This window comes from Urocitellus parryii, chromosome 11 (genome assembly GCF_045843805.1).
Source record: "Urocitellus parryii isolate mUroPar1 chromosome 11, mUroPar1.hap1, whole genome shotgun sequence".
NCBI classification, from domain to species: Eukaryota; Metazoa; Chordata; class Mammalia; order Rodentia; family Sciuridae; genus Urocitellus; species Urocitellus parryii.
Window position 1 is genome coordinate 29970576 of NC_135541.1, and position 19160 is coordinate 29989735.

The window sequence follows — 19160 nt, forward strand, 5'->3', positions numbered from 1 at the left end:
TATACCTTATCCTTTAAATAAACATACCTTTATTATTTTAAACAACATCTTTTGACCTCCCAATAATGAAAGATAAATAAGACCAATTTATTTACCTATTTCCCAACTTCTGTTCATCATATTGTTATTTCACATCCACAGATAATGACATTTATACAATATTCTGAAATTATAAGGCCTTCAGTAATTTTTGTCTCAATCTGTCATATGTTTGCAGTGATGTAATGTCTGTGAGTTTGGAAGCTGTAGGACTCCTCACTTTTCTTTTTTCTTCTTTTCTTTCATTTGTTCCTTTTTTCTTTTGTAGTACTGGGGATTAAACCTAGGTCCTTACACATGCTGGGCAAGTACTCTAATTTTTATCTCTTATTTTTATTTTGAAACATCTCTGGCTAAGTTGCCCAAGCTGGCCTCAAATTTGAAATCCTCCTGCCTCAGTTTCCCAAATAGCTAGTGTGCACCACCAAGCCTAGCTGGCCTCATTACTTTTCTTGACCAGGAACTCTCCATTCAAGGGTATGTCGTGTTCTGTCATAGACACCAAATATTTTAACCATGAGTTAATTATATATATGAAAATATATATAATCAATCACTCAAGATATGTGGCTAAAGTTAAAAATATCTAATAATTTTTATCTACATGTTTTCAAATTTATATGCAACTCTTTTTTAAAAAAATATTTTTTAGTTGTAGTTGGACACGATACCTTTATTTTATTTATTTTTATGTGGTGCTGAGGATTGAACCCAGAACCTTGCATGTGCTAAGCAAGCACTCTACCGCTGAGCCACAACCCTAACCCTTATATTCAACTTTTAATGAATGAGGGGAAGGTAGTATAACTCAATCTCTGCATGGACTGATATCTAGAGAAGTACAGTTCAGCAGCCAAAAGTAACTTCAAAATGGTATTACTTGACAAGTAAAGCCCAAGGAAAATGAGCCCTCTTATTTCTCTGCCAAAGGTACTGCTTGAGAATTAAGAAGAAGATTTTTAGAAATACTCATTACAACTCCTCCTCCTTTCTTACCTACTTCTCTTATATACTGTGGGCAACCCATAAGGTTTTTTTCTTTTTCTGCTTTTCTACCCCTGCCTTCCACCTTTGATTCTCTCTTCTCTTCTTATACCTCTTTTTGAAATGGATCAACTTAACTTCTTGGACTAAGTTTTCTTTTTTTCCCCTTTAGTTATTGTTTCTATTCCTGATTCTCCTTATCCTATATTCTCAAAGTTTAAAGAAGCAGTCTATCATATAATAAAACTCTCTTGGCTAGGTAAAGACTCAGGACTGAGAAAGAAGGTTGTGGGTATCTGCTTGATAGTAATTTTCATCTGTCACATCTATTTCTTTTCTTTTTTTTTTTTTTTTTAAAGAGAGAGTGAGAGAGGAGAGAGAGAGAGAGAGAATTTTTTTTTAATATTTATTTTTTAGTTCTCAGCGGACACAACATCTTTGTTGGTATGTGGTGCTGAGGATCGAACCCGGGCCGCACGCATGCCAGGCGAGCGCGCTACCGCTGAGCCACATCTCCAGCCCCTGTCACATCTATTTCTAACGGAGCTTTCCCCAAACTTGAGTCCAAGATATCCATCTTGTATATCTTATAGGCACCACAAAATCAACATGTCCCCAAATTGTACTTCTTTGTAATGTTCAGTGAGTGTGTTTGTTTAATATTTCTCTTTCATGTAAGACTAAATACTTGCTGAGTGTGTGAATAAATGAGTGAATGAAATAATGATACTTCTCCTTCTTTCAGCATTCCATAGGACAATGAAAACTATCATAATCCACGTGGTTATTTAAGCTAGAATCCTGACTCTTCCCATTTGTTCATTCCTTGTACCTGGTGAGTTCATCACCTCCAATAGGTTTTACATTTTTAATATTTATCCTTAATTTTCTCTCTAGCCCTACTACTATAAGACCCTGACAAGTATGGGGTCATCCTTTATGAATTCTTTTGTAATCGACTCCTAAGTGGTTTTTGATTTTTGCTCTTATTTCCCTCTAATATACCTGTTACTAATCTTGCCAGACAAGTTCACTATCTCCTGTTAGTCCAAGGAAAATGAGCCCTCTTATTTCCCTGCCAAAGAGTAGTCACAGGCAGTCATGTTCTACATCACACAATACTACTTTCTTAATTCCTAGATGTTACTTATTGGATTAGGATGGGATACTAATTTAGAAGTGTAGAACTTGACCTTAGTGTAGGTTCCCCAGCAGCTATTGAAGCAACTTGACAAGTAAAGCTTAGCCAAATAGCTTCTTATTCTTAGGTAAGTGAATAAGGAAGTAGGAAATTAGTCATATATTAGAAGTAAGAATTGAAGCTTTAAAAATTGCCTAGAGCTAGGTGTGGTGGCATATGCCTGTAATCCCAGTGGCTCGGGAGGCTGGGGTAGGAGGATAGCAAGTTTAAAAGGAGCCTCAGCAACTTAGCAAGGACCTAAGTAACTCAGTGAGACTCTGTCTCTAAATAAAATACAAAAAAGGGCTGGAATGTGACTCATTGGTTAAGTGCCCCTGGATTAACGCTCCAGTACCAACCAAACAACCAACCAACAAACAGAAAAATTGCATAGAGAGGTCTAGTAGTAGAGAAAATGCTTCCATAAGACAGTTTTGGCTGAGTTGTAAGCATTGGTAAGTGGAAGTGATGGTACAGAACAAAGACATAGCATGGTAGGTGAAGGTGCTAATTGATTCTGGAAGGAAAAACAAAAACGGTACTTGAAAGCCAAACACAGTGGTGTGTACCTGTAGTCGGAGTCTTCAGAAGGCTGAGGTGGGAAGATCACTTGACCCTAGGAGTTCAAGACTAGCCTGAGTGATATAGAGAAACCCTGACTGGAGGTGGGGGTGGGGTAGGGGGAGAAAGATAAGAAAAGAAAAAGAAACAATGAATTAAAGCGAGACCAAGAGAGAAACTAATCATGGTATAAAGAACATAATGTGCCCTAAACACTTGCCACTGAGGGGTCCTAGAGATGCTTCCAGTTCCAAATTCTCTGAGGCCAACTGGGCTTTTATTTTTAGATTTCCCTGAGATTACTGTTTCCCTTTATTGCCAAGTGTATCCTAGGGTATTTAGTATGGTTTTGTTTTTCATCTGTAGCTGGTGTCCTGCCCAGAATCAAATTTGTGATCCACTAGCTACTCTAGCAAAAGAGATATCAGAAAGAAATCACATTTAGTGATACAATAGAGATTTGGCTAAGTGTAACACACACACACACACACACACACACACACAATAACAGTGACTTCAACAAGAGAGAACTGTATTTCTTTTTCACATAATAATATGCAGGGCAAGTATGAGCTAATCTAGAAACTTTCTATATTATCGCATTGTTAGCCATAGAATTTTTTTCATCCTTGTGGTTCAAGGTGGATTTTTATCATGACACTTTCTGAGCAAGAAAGTGGAAGAAGGAAGAAAGAAGAAAGGGAAGATGAACTTCTCCTCTTTAAGAACATAATTCAGAAGTTGCACTCAGAACCTATACTCACATGTCATTAATTTTAGTCTCATGGCTATACATAGCCACAAAGAAGGCTGGAAATTTTGTCTTTATTCTGAGTAGCCATGTGTCCAAGAATAGGAAGAAGGGAATGGGTATTGGGGGACAACTATCTGTTTTGCCACAATAATAATATAGGAATCCTTGAAGGTGATTTTTAGAAGAGCAATCTGAGCTTCTTTGAATCACTTAGGGAGTCTTAGAAAAGTATAGCATGCTAGAATCACTGAAAGCAGCCTTCTCCTGGAGAGTTTGTGTAGATTCCCCAACCCCCTAGAAATGCTGAGTACAAGCTCCCTTAACAGGATTAGCAAGCAATCATTGCCTGGGGAGAGGGAGCATAATTATCCCTTTTATAGTAAGCACTTAAGAGGCAAGCTGAAGGTCTCTAAGATGTGGGTTCCTTGGGGAACTTGCCTTGAGGCTGCCTATTTCCCTGGGTTGTAACTGTGCTATGTATGGAACTTAAAAGGGTAAGGACTAAGAGCTTCCTCTGTGGGAATTCTGGCCTGGCCATCTTTGACTAAGTTTAGCACTGAGGGAATGGAATTGTCTTCCCTGAAAAAAATCTCTATTAGATTGGGAGGACCTTTCCTTGAAGGCCATGCTGTGTGATCTATATTACTCTGTTCAGGCTGCCACAATCAAATACCATAGACTGGGTGACTTAAACAACAGAAATTTATTTTCTCACAGTTCTGAAGTCAAGAAGTCCAGGATCAAGTAATCAGCCAGTCTCTCTTGGTCTCCCTTTAATTCATGTTTCTTTTTCTTTTCTTATCTTTCTCCCCCCACCCCACCCCCACCCCCAGTCAGGGTTTCTCTATGTCACTCAGGCTAGTCTTGAACTCCTAGGGCCAAGTGATCTTCCCACCTCAGCCTTCTGAGGACTCCGACTACAGGTACACACCACTGTGTTTGGCTTTCAAGTACTTTTTTGTTTTTCCTTCCAGCCTGTAGATTGCTACCATCTCACTGTGTCTTCTTCCCTGTTTTTATCTCAGGACAGAGAGTGAAACTTTTGGTGTGTCTGTTTATAAGAACACTAATCCTTATGACAATATTTAATTTTACTTCTTTAGAGTTACCATTTCCCAATATAGATGCTTCTCAACTTATGATGGGGTTACCTTCTGATAAACCATCACAAGTTGAAAATATTCTAAGTTGAAAATGTGTTTAATACACCTAGCCTATTGAACATCATACCTTGGCTTAGTCTATCTTTAATTGTGGTCAGAACACTTACTTTATCTTACATCTGGGTAAAATCATCTAACATAAAGCCAATTTTCTGAATACCTAGAGCAAAAATACTTTGGCAATAGGTTGACTGTAGAGTATTAGTTAACTCCCCTTGTGATCACATGACTGACTGGGAGCAATAGCTCAGTGCTGCTGCCCAGCGTCATGAAAGAGTTTTGTACAATATATTGTTAGCCTGGGAAAAGACAAAATTCAAAATTCAAACTACAGATTCTATTGAATTCATATCATTTCCAAGCCATTGTAAAATAAGGAAATCATAAGTCAAACCATCATAATTCAGGGGCCATCTATATAGTCACATTGGGGAGTTAAGATTTCAACAAATGTATTTTTTTTTTTTTGAGAGAGAGAGAGAGAGAGAGAGACAGAGAGAGAGAGAGAATTTTTTAATATTTATTTTTTAGTTTTTGGTGGACACAACATCTTTATTTTATTTTTATGTGGTGCTGAGGATCGAACCCCATGCCCTGTGCCCCGTGCATGCTAGGCGAGCACGCTACTGCTTGAGCCACATCCCCAGCCCATATACACATTTTTGAGATGACACAAATATTCAGTCCATAACAAATGGTCTTAAAAAGAAATGATGTTGATGGGCTAATCTAATTCTAGCTGGACTAGGCTATGGAAGTTAGATTGATTTTCCTAAGTAGAATTCAAAGATAGTCACATGTTCCTCCCTGCTCTGAATCCACTCCCCTTTGCCATGTAACTTTAGTCACTTCCCATACTGACTTACTTTGGCAACGTGGCACCAATAGAGACTTGGCAAGTGCTTTGAGGTTGCTGTCCCTTTGTTCTTGGGAACCCACTACAGCTGCTGAATAAAGAAGTCCAAGCATGCCTAATGGATGATGTGGTGTATATGGCTTTGTTGCTCCCATTTCGATGGCCAGTAGCTTGCCAACTGCTAGACGTATGAGAGATGGCATTTTAGATGATCTAGTTACCAACCACATTCATACTCTGAGGTTATGGAACAGCCTGTATTAGTACACTTCTGAATACTGTGGCCCTCACTTATGAGCTCTAAAGCAATTTAATCAAAAGCTTATCTTGGGTATTTCACTGGCATTTCAAAGCAAATACATCTAAAGTGAAATTACTATAATCTCTTTCAAACTTTCTTTCTCTTCCATTTCCCTATATCAATTTCCCAAGCCTGAAACTTGGAAATTATTAAAAAAATTTTTTTTTAGTTGTGGATGGATACAATACCTTTATTTTGCTTATTGTTTTTATATGATGCTGAGGATTGAACCCAGTGTCTCACATGTGTAAGCCAAGTGCTCTACCAGTGAGCCACAACTCCAGCCCCTGGAAAATATTCTCTTTTAAAAAAATTTTTAGTTGTCAGTGTACCTTTATTTTATTTATATGTGATACTGAGAATCAAACCCAGGGCTCACACATGCTAGGCAAGTGCTCTACCACTGAGCTACAACCCCAGCCCTGTAAATTATTCTTAAGTCTTTATTTCCCTCTCCCTCTCTACCCAGAAGTAATCAACAGGTCCTGTTGTTAGTGCTTTTCATTTCTCTCTAAAATCTACCTACTTTCTTTCATCCCAATTATCATTATCTTAGTACTAGTCACCATTGTCTCCTTCCCAGTTAATATAATATCTTAGTAATTTGCATAGAATTTAGTAGTGGAGTGGATGTGAAGTATGTGAGAAAGGGAGTACTCAAGGATCACTCTGAAATTTTGGCTTGAGCAATTGAAAAAATTGACTTGTCCCTTTTTGGTGGGGGTGGAGTACTGGAGATTGAACTCAGGGGCACTTGACTACTGAGCCAAAATTCCAGCCCTATTTTGTATTTTATTTAGAGACAGGGTCTTGCTGAAGTGTTTAGTGCCTTGCTTTTGCTGAGGCTGGCTTTGAACTCCTGATCCTCCTGCCTCAGCCTCCTGAGCTGCTGGGATTATAGGTGTGCACCACCATGCCTGGCAACTTGTTATTTATTGAGCTGGGGAAGATGGGAGAAAAAGTAGATTTGGAGAAGATTGTGTCACCTGATCATCTCTGGCTGATGGGAGGCTGAGAAAGCATCTGGTTTGTATTAATTTTTTTTGTTGTTGTTGTTATTTGAGCTGGATCTCATTTTGTTGTCCAGGCAGGTCTCAATTTCTGGGCTCAAGCCTGACTTGTGTTTCCAACAACTATGTAATAGAAATTTGTTAATTACCATAAACTTAGCCACTCAAAATAACATACCTTATCTCACAGTTTCTGGGGGACAGAGGTCCAGGTCTGACTTAGCTGTTGGCTGTCTCAGGTTTTCACTACTCTTCCCTCAAAGCATCAGCTGGGTTGTATTTTTTAAACAATTTTTAAAATTTTTTACATGTTATTGGACCTTTATTTTATTCATTTATTTACATGCGGTGCTGAGAATCAAACACAGTGCCTCACACATGTAGGCAAGCACTCTATTACTGAGCCACAATTCCAGCCCACTGGGTTGTATTCTTATCTGGAGACTCAACTGGAGAAGGGTCTGTTTCTAAGTTCAGTCTTATTGTTGGCAGAATTATTTTCCTTGTGGTTGGAAGACTGAGCACTTGGGGTTTGTTTTGTTTGCTGTTAAGAGTCTGCCTTCAGCTCTTATAGGTTGCCAATTTTCTGCCACATGGTCCTTTCCATAGGCACTGAATTCAGAACCTGACATTTGCTTCTTCAAGCTCATTATGCAAGTGAGTCTTCTAGCAACACAGAGCATTATATGTTGTAACATAATTACAGAAGTGATATTGCATCAGTTTTGCTGTATTTTATTGGTTAGAAACAAATCACAGATGCCACCTACACCGAAGCGGGGAGGGTATTATACAAAGGTGTAAATACTGGGGAAGGGACGTATTATTCTAGCTACCCTAGAGTCTGTCTGCTTTCCTAGTCTCAGTAGTGGAAGGTGAAAAGTCAAATGGGGTTCTGGTCCATAAGTTACCAAGGCTGAGTCAGTGGATTCTATTGCCAGAGACTGAATCTGGAATGATCATACAATTATGAAGAGAGGGTTAAAGTTCCTTTGCAGGGGTGCTCAGTAGCCATGAAGAAAGAACATGCTGGTAGTAATAACAGTGTCCCGAGATTGTTGTCCACATGCAATCTGTGGAAGTCCCTTGTTTGTGCCTATCTGCCTATTTCTCCAATCTCTAGTTTTCTGATCCTTTCAAAATACCCTTCCAAAAAATTTCTTCTTAGGCTCAGGATGATTGGAGTGTTTTTCTGCACATGTAGTGTCACAGCATGGGTTAATGAGAGAAAGGTAGGCAGAGACTGGGTTTTGGATGGCCTTGCCACTTATAGTAAATCCCCCCCCCCCACCTTTTATTGACACTGGGGATTGAACCAGGGGCACTCTAACACTGAGCTACATCCCCAGTCGTTTTTTTTTTTTTTTTTTTAATAAATTTTGAGACAGGGTCTCCCTAAGTTGCCCAGACTGGCCTCAAACTTGCAATCCTCCTACCTCATCCTCTGGGGTAGCTAGGATTACAGGTATACACCCAAATTTGTTTTAACTGTTTTAAAGCAAGGGAATAATGTTACATGAAGATCCTTGTGAGGTCTTTTTGGAGGATTGGTTTGAAGAGTATGAGACTGGATGCAGGTGAACCAGTTGGAGGGCTTTCCCAGGCAAGCAGGTGAATGCCTGGGATTTGACTTGAGGCAGTGCCAGTTGCTTGGAAAGAAGAGGCAAATTGGAGAGATAGTGGGGTTACAAAAGCAACAAGACTTGTTTGTTAATTGGATGGGAGGGAGGGAGGGAGGAGAAGAAAGGAGTCCAGGATGACTTTCAGGTTTCTGCTTGAGGCAGCTGAATGGGTAGTAAGGAACTGGGACAGGTTCATGGCAGGTTGTCAAGTGCTTTGTTTATGTGTGTAGGCTCTGATATCTGATAGACCTCTGTGTGGGTCCTCACTCTGCACTTATTAGTTCTGTGATGTTGAGCACAATTTGTGACTTGAACCTGTTTCCTCAACTGTAAAGTGGAAATAATACAACTTATTTCTTGTTTGTGTGTATGTTCATTGAATGCACAGTATCCAAGAAGGCACTCCACCTTTAAAAAGGGTTCAGGGAGACATGACAAATGGGTGTAGCTTACAGGAAAGGCTTCTGGGAATGAACTCTTTTTGGGTCAAAGAGGAAAAATACAGCATTGCAGCAGACCAACAGAAGCCAGGAGGCCAGGCAGGGTTGAGTTGCCACTGCACGTTGCTGAGCAGATGAGTCACTTGGAGGCTGCAGATCAGGCTGCCCAGGGCACCGCAGGCTGGCCTGGGCACGATGACTTCATTGTCAGTGAGGAGTCCTGGAGATCATTCCGTAAAGACATTTTTGTTCCCAAGGAGTCCATCACTTTTTCCTCTTTCATAGGATTTTTTTTTTCCCACGCTCCTACTGCCTGGAAAGAACAGGAAACGGTGTAAAAGGGATATAAGAGCCAGAATTTGTCTTTTAAGTCCTGTCTAGGTTGATCGCTGATTTGCTGGGTGACCTAGTAAGTTTCACTTCACCTGAGTCTCCTTATCTGTAACATTAAGAATGAGCTGGCTATACTCCCAAGCGTTATGTGAGAATTAGAGGAAGGTTGGCAGGCACTGAATTAAAAGGCATTCATTAGCATTTTACTCGCTAATTGTATATTTGGTCTCCTTCCTGCTCCGGACCCTCTCCCCCTCCTGCTGGAATTCGTTTTTGGATTTCCTGCACCGATCTTGGCTCGGCATATAGACTCATGAATGGATGGATGAATGGAAGAATCAATGAGAGTCCGCAGCCTCCTCGGCAGGCCGGGAGTCCCGCCCCTTTCCGCTTCCCAGCGCGCGGCGGGGCCACGGGCGGGTCTTTTGCGACCGTTCGCTGGCGCGTGCGCGGGAGACCGCGCGCGTTCGGAGGTGGCGGGCGGGCTTCCCGTGCGCGCGCGTGAGGGGCGGGGCCGGCCGGAGGCTGGCTGGCTGGCGGGCGGCTGGCTGCTGAGCCGGCGGCGGCAGCGGTGGCGGCGGTGGCTACGGCGGTGGCTACGGCGGCGGCGGCGGGTGGCCGGCCCAGCGTGTGCGGGGTGGAAGAAGACAGGGGGTGGCAATGCTGCCGCCTGCGTAAGGAGCGCCGAGGCGATCGCGGCGCTTGAGCCTCCAGAAAGCGCGGAGACGCTGCGGGCCGGGGTCGGTGGCTTCGGGAGCCCGCCGGGCCATGGTGGCCGCGGGCGGTGGTTGCCGCGGCAGCGCTGCGGCCCGGGGCTGTGCGAGGCCGGGACGGTCGGGGTGCTGACGCCCTCCGGGCCCAGCCAGAGACATGAAGCGGAGCCGCTGCCGAGACCGACCGCAGCCGCCGCCGCCCGCCCACCTAGAGGATGGGGCTCAGCGGGCGGCAGAACTGCCCCAGTCCCAGCCCCTGCCCCCTCGCCGGCGAGCGCCGCCCGGGAGGCAGAGACTGGAGGAGCGGACCGGGCCCAAGGGGCCCGAGGGCAGGGAGCAGGTAGGGAGGGTTGGGGTCCGGGAGGAAAAGGATGGGGAGGTGGAACCTGAAAGGGAGTTGTGGGGGAGGGGACCTCGGGCGAGGGGACCCGGGCTGGAGCCTTTGAGGGGTGTGGGGACTGAGTAGTTTGGGGAAGGAGGTGGGAAGTCTAGAGAGGAAGAAAAATTGGGAGTGGAGGGAGGATGTGGTGGCTTGGAGTTGAATTGGAAATGGGGGAATAGGGAAATGAAAAAATGGTCCTAGAGGCATTTGTAGCTAGGGGTTCTGGATGGGGAGAAGGAGCACTGGAATGTGGGCTACGTGAACAGGCTGCAAAGAGTAGGCTTACTAAAAGGAGTATGGAGCTATCCAGAGGGGTAAATATTGAAGAGGAATGGCAATTTGAAAGAGTGTTATGCTTTTTTTTTTTTTTTTTTAAAGAGATTGTCCTCATGAATTATAAAAATGGGACATTCTTAAATGTTTTCTGATTTGGTCATCCTTATACTTTTGTACTGGTGTGTTCAGAATCATTGTTAACATTCTCCTTAGAAACGTCTACTTCATGAAATACCAATTTTTATAACATTTGCACGTGTGCAGTCCCAAGCTAGAAACATAATCATAGATCTAGGCTTTGCTTTTTAGTTTACCACTGAAAATACCTTAATGGAAAAACAGAGAAAGCAATGTAAAAATATTCATCGGGTTTCTAAATGGACAGAATGTGTTTATGTAATTTATTAGACAATAGTAGGTGTATTTATGAGTAGGGGATAAAGGTCAGTTTTATCAGGAAGAAAAAGCTGCCACTATTAGCTTTAGAAAGTTTTGAAAGGAGAATATGTGATCCTTGATCTTGATGGATTTGCAGAAAAATTTTCTGTAGTCATGAACTCCACTGACAACTTTTCTTTTGCACAGCTCCACTCCAGACCCCAGTGATTTCATCCTTGAATATTCATTTCAAGACTTTTTATAGCTTTCCTGCCTCTTTTCCCTCAATTAAATAAGGATCTTCATTAGACATCACTATTATATAGTTTCAGTGATGCTCATCCCAGCTGTTGGATTTTTTTCTGAATTTTGTTTTTCCACGTTATATTTTAAATAAACTGCACCCTTGGCTGTCTCTGCCATTGCTTTTAGGCTGCTGAGCATTATCCTGTTGCTGTAATCCCCTTCCACCCATCCTTGTCTTTTACATCCTGTGCAGTGCCTGTTTAAAACTTTAAAAATGTACAGTCAAGTCCAGATCTTTTTCTGACTCAATTTACCTGGTACAGTTGACCTTAGTGTATATTTTTCAGAAGTTCAATATTACTTGACTTTTCCCTCTTTATGTTTACTCATTGTTAGGTTTAGTCTCAGAAAGAATTGTCCATCCTTCTCTTTGAGGCTTATTCCTGTACTTATATTCTTCTGCTCTTGTCTGCTAAAGACCCTTGTTATGTATGTTCTCTGTCTTATATATCAAATAGACATAAAATAGCATAATTTTCCTGAATTGTGTAGCCCATCCACGCTACTTTATTTCTTTTTTGCTTCACTAACAACCTTCTTGAAAAATGTCTCAATTTCTTTACCTTGTATACATTCCTGATATCTGGTATGTCCTATAAACTTACACTTTCCCAAAATTGTTGTCTTCAGGGTCATCAGTAACTACTTTTTGGTTTACATTTTCATTGAGGTTTGTCTTAGGGTTCACAAATCAAAGGTTCATTTAGCTTGTGAATTTTTACAGAACAAATACACCCATATGACGATTATTCAGATCAAGATGGAATACATTTCCAGTACCCCAGATTGCTTCATTGTGTTTTCTTTCAGTTACTACTGTCCTCCAAAGTAACTGTTTCATGACTATGACCATAGATTAGTTTTGAACTAATACTTTATATGAATGGAATAATTCAGTTTGCTGCCTTTCATTACTAAATTCTTTCATTGGATCATGTCTGTGAAGCTCACTTATGTTGTTTTTTATAGAAATACTTTGTTCTTTTTAATTGCTGTATAATTTTCCATTGTGTGAATATGCTGTGAAGAATACTAAAATTTGTTTTTCAAATTAAAATACAATGTCTGCTACTGGTGAAAAGTTTCATTGTGAAAGAGTTACACAGAGAAATCTGTAGAAGTTCTAGGGACCTTTTTATGACAGAATCTCATAGTTTTTTCCTAGTCCTCATACTCTCTGACCTGTGTGAGCTGTTTGTCACTGTTGACCATGTGTTCCTTCTTGACATTTTCTTCTTTTTTATGTAATCCATTCCACTGTTGCTTCCCTGACTGCTCCCTTGTGTCTGTCTCTTTTCTCTTCCTGTTCCCTAAAATGTTCCTTGAGGATATGTCCTCTGTGCTTAGTTTGTTCGTTTATTGTTTGCTAGTCTCTAGCAGGCTCACACTATTTGTGGCAAGTGCTTAGGATGTGGAACAAGGATCTGTAGTCCTCTGTTAATGGCATTGTGTTACAGAACCTTGTAGAGTCATCTGAGTCTTTAGGCCTGACCTCTTTTCTTAATTCTACATTTCAGTTTTGGGGTTTAGTATTTCCACTACAGACTTTCAGCATTTGTGTTCTTTAATTTTTGATTTTTATGACTTGATATGACTCTGAAAGTCTATGATTTATAATAATTTATGATTTCAAAGGGCAAAAATTTCAAAATGTGTTATGGGTGTGTTATTAGGCTGGATGGATTCTGTTCATTGGGAAGGTAACTAACTTTGTACTCCATTTTTTATGACATGGAATAGTGTTTTTTTATACTTTATATTTTGCTGGTATTTATGAATAAGTTCCGATGAAGATGCAGGACTTGGATCTCCAGAGGTCAGTGGCTTCTCCCTACATCATTCCTTTTTGTCAACAAACCTGACATAAAATACATAATATTTGCCTTCTCTGATGCCCTTGATCTCCTGGGCTAGTCATTTGTTAGGTTGTACCAATACTGCCTTCACAACATCTTTCAAACCTTTATTCCCACATGTTAAATTATAATATATGGGCTGGGCGTGTGGCTCAGTGGTAGAGCGCTTGCCTCGCATGCGTGAGGCCCTGGGTTCGATCCTCAGTACCACATAAAAAAAAATAAATAAAAATGCAGATATTGTGTCCATCTACAACTTAGAACACTTTAAAAAAATATAATATATTCTGTGTTTTATTTAAAAAGATTCGAACTCATTGCTTACCTAGGGATCAAACCTCATGCATGCTAGGCAAGTGGAAAATCTTCTACCACTTAGCTATATGCCAGATACCCACCTTGCTTTTTTGAAAATTTAGTTTATTTTGAGACAGAATCATGCTGAGTTACCCAGGCTGGCCTTAAACTTGAGATCCTCCTGCTTCAGCTTCCCAAGTAGCTGTGATTGTAGTCATCTACCACTGCACTTGGCTTTAAAACTTCCCAGTTTTTATTAGAAAAATCAGAATTAGATTTTTTTCCCCCCTTGGTTCCTTAGGGCCCTTTGCTTTTCCACTGGGCCATATCCCCAGTCCTTTTTATATTTTATTTAGATTCAGGGTCTTACTGAGTTGCTTAATGCCTTGCTAAGTTGCCTACCCTGGCTTTGAACTTGTGATCCTCCTGCCTCAGCCTCCTGAGCTGTTGGGATTACAGGTGTACACCACTGCACCTGGCTTATTTTTGCTTTTAAGGTGCAAATTATTAAAGGTAAGAACTATGTCATTGTTTTATCTAAGATAATGCATAGCCAGGAGAGCTCACAGTAGATGCTAAATAAGAATTTATTGAATGAATGAATGAGTCAATAGAAAACTAATCAAATAGTTTGAATTTGGGTGATGTGAATAATAATGGTAGTATGAGAAATAGACGAGTAAAGGACATGGAACATTTTTTAGGATGGGCGAAGGTGAGTTCAATTTTAATGTTTTTAGAGTACCTTTAGTACTACTGAGAATTTTCAATATTATTTTAACAAATTGGCTTTTCCTTACCCTGCACTGCAGTGTTAGTATATTGCAAAAGTATAGGATACAAAACACACAAGGGAAGCTGCATAGCATGTAAGGAACTAAAATTGGTCTGTTATTACTGGAGCTTGAAAATGAAGACATAGTTGCTAACCTAAGACTCAAAGAACTTCTATTGTAGATAGACTTTAGTATAAAGGGTAATAATTGTGTTTTAGCTTGATTACTCTGATGGTCATGTGTAGAATACAGCATAGGACATGATGATTGAGACATGGGCATTTGAGAATTCTTATTTTTTAATGCAGAAAGTTTTATCTGCCCTCCTTTCCCTCTTTTTTTTTTTTCAGAGAGAGAGAGAGAGCGGGGAGAGAGAGAGAATTTTTAAATATTTATTTTTTAGTTTTTGGTGGACACAACATCTTTGTTTGTATGTGGTACTGTGGATTGAACCCAGGCCACACTCATGCCAGGCGAGCGCACCACCACTTGAGCCACATCCCCAGCCTCCCTCCTTTCCCTCTTATCTAGGGTATGGATGTGGGCTAGCTCCTAAAAACCTGTTAACTTCAGAATATTTAGTTTCATCAAAAGTACTAGAGGAGAGGGGCTGAGGATGCAGCTCAGTGGTGGTGCACTTGGCTATTATATGCAAGGCCAGGGTTTGAGCCTCAGTACTGCACATATAAATGAAATGGGATGATAAAATACTGAGAGCAGAGAGCCTGAGATGGTAAAAGCAGAAACAGGTTTGCCAGTTTTCCCTGATGAGGTTAGGACACATGTGCTTACAGGGTTTTCCTATTTTTTGTTCTTCTCGATACCCTTTATCCTAAAGATGAATTTACTGTCTTAGCTTTTTTCAACCCATGTATTCATAGAGCTGAGTATTGCAATCTGTGTGTCTCCTTTATTGCTGGTCTTAGCTGCTTTATGTATCTTTGGTAAATCTCCCACCTAGTTTTGTACTTTTTTGGTGAAATTCCAGTGGTACCTTGGTATTTATTTAGTTTTTATCAGTAAGTATTGTTTTCATTATTAATCAACATTTGGGGTTCCAAAGGAGTTTGAAAGCTGGAGCTGTTGAATCAAAGCTTAGCCTTGGAGGAAGAGGAAAAAAATTCTCAAGAATGGTGAGGCTGGGAGGGGAAGCAGAGGCTGGAAGTTATGAAAGTTGGGGCTTACACAGAATGCATTGTTCGTGAGATATAGTTGACCACCATTTTGTTTTATTGTACCTCATTGTTAATTTCCAAATACTTTCTTCTTTGAACCAGGTCCATGTATATAGTAGATGTACAATAAATAATTGGTAGGAAGAAAAATTGACATCAACCTGAGCCTCCTTGCTTTCATCTTCACTCAGTATACTTTATCAACATTGTTCTACTTCTAAACTCTTAGTTTTGGGCTTGCCACAGTCTGACCTTCACATTGTCTCCTATCTCTAGCTCACTCTCCTTTTAGGATTTCTTCTCCAAAAATTGCGCAAGCTTTTTGGAACTTTCAGCCATTGATTTTATTTTATTTATTTTATTTTAGAGCATTTGTTCTTATTAATTAATTAATTAATCAATTTTTGCAGTTCTGGTGATTGACTCCAGGGCCTTGCATATGCTAGATAAGCACTCTACTACTGAACTATACCCCAGCCTTCCAGCTGTTGATTTAAAACAATTTTTTAAAAATTTTCTTTTTATTGTCATTCAGTTCATGCCTTTACTTTCTTCCATATCCTACTTAATTTTTCATGGACTGTCATAATCATTCCTACCCATCATCTCCTTTGCCTCTTTTCTGTTAGTCAGACCTGCCTGACAAACCCCTTTCCTTGATTAAACCAACTGTTTTTTTTTTTTTTTTAATCCTATTCTCCACCTGAATGTGACTGGAAGGAAAAAAACATACTGACATCTAAATATGTGATCACTAACCTCAAAGTAATTGTCAGTCCTGACAGTCAATCTTAGGACATTTCACTAGTCTATTAACTTTCCTACTCTTAAATGATAGTTTAAGGGCTGGGGTTATAGCTCAGTGGTAGAGCTCTTGCCTCAAATGCTTGAGGCACTGGGTTCGATCCTCAGCACCATATAAAAATAAATAAGTAAAGATAGTGGGCCCATCTACAACTAAAATTAAAAAAAAATGATTGTTTTTCTTTTCCCCTGAATCACCAATACTCACTCTGTCTTCCTTACTTTTAGTTGATGTCTTTGCTTCCTGTTTCACTGAGGGGAAATAAGAAGACAACCAGAAGAGAGATTTCATAAGCTTACCTTATCAATTGGCTTATCTGTATATATCCCCACATTCTTTGTTCTCCCACCTATTGGTGTGGGTCATCTGTTCCTGCTTCTATTTAAGGTCAATTCTTAATTAAGAGTTGCATGTAATTGTTTTATTTTTGCAAAGCTGGAAGCATTAATAATACATGACTCAAAAATGTACTAGAAAACTATACTAACTAAAACAGAATGGTATCTGAAAAAACACTTAACATCACTAATCATCAGGGAAATGCAAATCAGAATCTCAATGAGATATCACTTCACTCCAGTTACAATGGCTATTAACAAAAAGATAAAACAAGTCTATTGAGGATGCAGAGAAAAGAGAACACTTATATACTGTTGGTAGAAATGTAAATTAGTACAGTCATAGTGGAAAACAGTATAGAGGGCTCAAAAAATTGAAAAATAGGCTAGCATTCTCACTGGCATGAACTCAGTATGTTGAAGAGACATCTCCACTACCTTGTTTATTGCAGCACTATTGACAATAATCAAGATACAGAATCAACCTGTTAATAAATAAATGGATAAAGAAAATGTGGTATGTATACATACATATATATATATATACACACACACACACACACACACATACATACATATATATATATGTACACACATACACACACACACAATAGAATACTATTCAGCCATAAAACAAAGAAAGCTTGTCATTTGTAACAATATGAATAAAACTGGAAGGGCATCGTTAAGTAAAATAAGCCAGACAAGACAAATACTGCATGGTGTCAATAATGTGTAATCTAAAAATGCTGATGTTATAAAAGTAGCATAGTGGTTACCAGTGAAGGTGGAAGGAAGAGGGGATGAGGAAAGGTTGGCAAATGGGTACACAGTTGCAGTTATAAAGAATAAATTCTGGTGTTCTATTGTCCTGTAGGACAACTTGTTAACAATGTTTTGCACTTTTCAAAGAAGATTTTGAATGTTTCACCACATACAAAGTTTGAGTTGATGAACATGTTAATTACTTTGATTATTTCATTACACAGTGTATACATGTATTGAAACATCACATTGTATCCCATATATTTGCATCATTATTTTGTGTTCATTAAAATTTTAAAGAGCTGAGAGCAGAGGCACACACCTGTAATCCCAATGACTGGAGACTGAGACAAGAGAATTGCAAATTCAAGGCCAGCCTGGGAATTTAGTGAGACCCTGTTTTGAAAAAAAAGGAAACAAAACAAAACTTTGACACACACACAGGCTGGGGATGTAGCTCAGGTGGTAAAGAAAAACAAAACAAAACAAAAAAAGGAGGGTTGGGGTGTAGCTGAGTAGTAGAGTTCTTACCTAGCACAGTTCTGTCCCCAGCACAGGAAAAGAAAGTTCTGTTCTAGTAATCTTTTCATGTTCTGCATCAATTTTTCTTCTCCATTGAATGGTTCTTGTTGATTGGTGTCATATTTCCCATCTTAAAATATCTTCATTAAGCTTAGAACTCCCTCATTCATTCGATTCAACAAATTTCTTCATTTTTTGAGTACTATGAGATTAGACAGTGAGAAAGGCTAACAGTCCCTGTCCTCAGGAAATTTTGTATCATTTGACCTGGTGCATTTGACATGGTTGATCATTCCATTGTTTGGTTTTTGGGATCATGCTCTATTGATTTTCTTTCTCACAGGAAGTGCTTTAGGGAATTCAATCTTTGATCTGCTTCTGTCTTTATTCTTTTCATGTGTTCTCCTCATATTTTCTTGGTTTATATTCCATCTCTGTGTTGATGATTCCTGCATCTGTTTTTGACCTTTTTCCTGAGTTCTAGACTGATATTTCTAGTTGTGTGTGTTATATTTCCATTTGAGTAGTTCCAATCTCTTAATCTTAACATATATCAAAGCTGGACTTTTCTACCCTAGTTCTATCCTGCATCATCTTTCATCTGGATTATAGTAAAAGTCTCCTAAATGTCTTCCAGATACTATTTTTACTGCCCTCTTTACCCCTCTGTGATATTTTGCACACAGCAGGTCATCATGTAAAAGCTGAAATAATAGCTTGTCACTTCCCTGCACAAAACTCTATAGTGACTTTCCATCACAATTTAGATCAGAATCGAAAGTGTTGACTTTAATCATACAAGATTCTTTGTGATCTGATCCTTGTCCTTCTCTAAACTCATTTCCTCTCATTCTTCCTTTTGTTTACTAGTTCTAGCTACACTGACCACCTTGGTGATTCCTGGGTATATTAAGCATGCTTTTGCCTGAGGACATGAAAAAAAATACTGTTATTTGAGGACTTTTGCACTTGGTAGTTTTCTTTATCTAAGGTACTCTTTTCCAAATGTATATATGGCTTTCTCATTTTGTTCAGGTCCCTGTTCAGATATCATCTCAAGGATTCCTTCCTTGACCAGCCTTTCTAAGTTAACTCTCTTGGTCACTTCCTCTCCTCTTTGTATTCATGTCTTTTATTCATGTTATTGTCACATATTTGTTTGTTATTGTATTTTCCATTAGAATAGATACTTGCTGAAGGCAAGAATTTGTGTCTGTTTTTTCTCACTTCTGTGTCTCTAGCCTCTTTAATTGTACCTTATATATAGAAAGTACCAAACAGTCTCTTACCCCTTTAACTAGGGATTGAACCCAGGGCTTTGCACATGC

The 19160-nt window shown here is 39.7% G+C and overlaps 1 protein-coding gene across 5 annotated transcripts in view; it reads left to right on the forward strand.

The window, feature by feature from the left end:
- The first annotated feature begins 9793 nt into the window (after window positions 1-9793).
- The window catches only part of Mast2 (microtubule associated serine/threonine kinase 2), a 185785-nt gene continuing 176418 nt past the window's right edge, over window positions 9794-19160 (forward strand). For 2 of the 5 annotated variants that reach the window (XM_026397768.2, XM_026397769.2), the window contains exon 1: window positions 9795-10296. In XM_026397768.2, the coding sequence (XP_026253553.2) occupies window positions 10114-10296 (183 nt within the window). In that variant the 5' untranslated portion in view covers window positions 9795-10113. Of the gene's footprint in view, window positions 10297-19160 lie in introns of all 5 variants that reach the window. The other 3 variants (XM_026397766.2, XM_026397767.2, XM_026397772.2) reach the window with 2 other exon arrangements.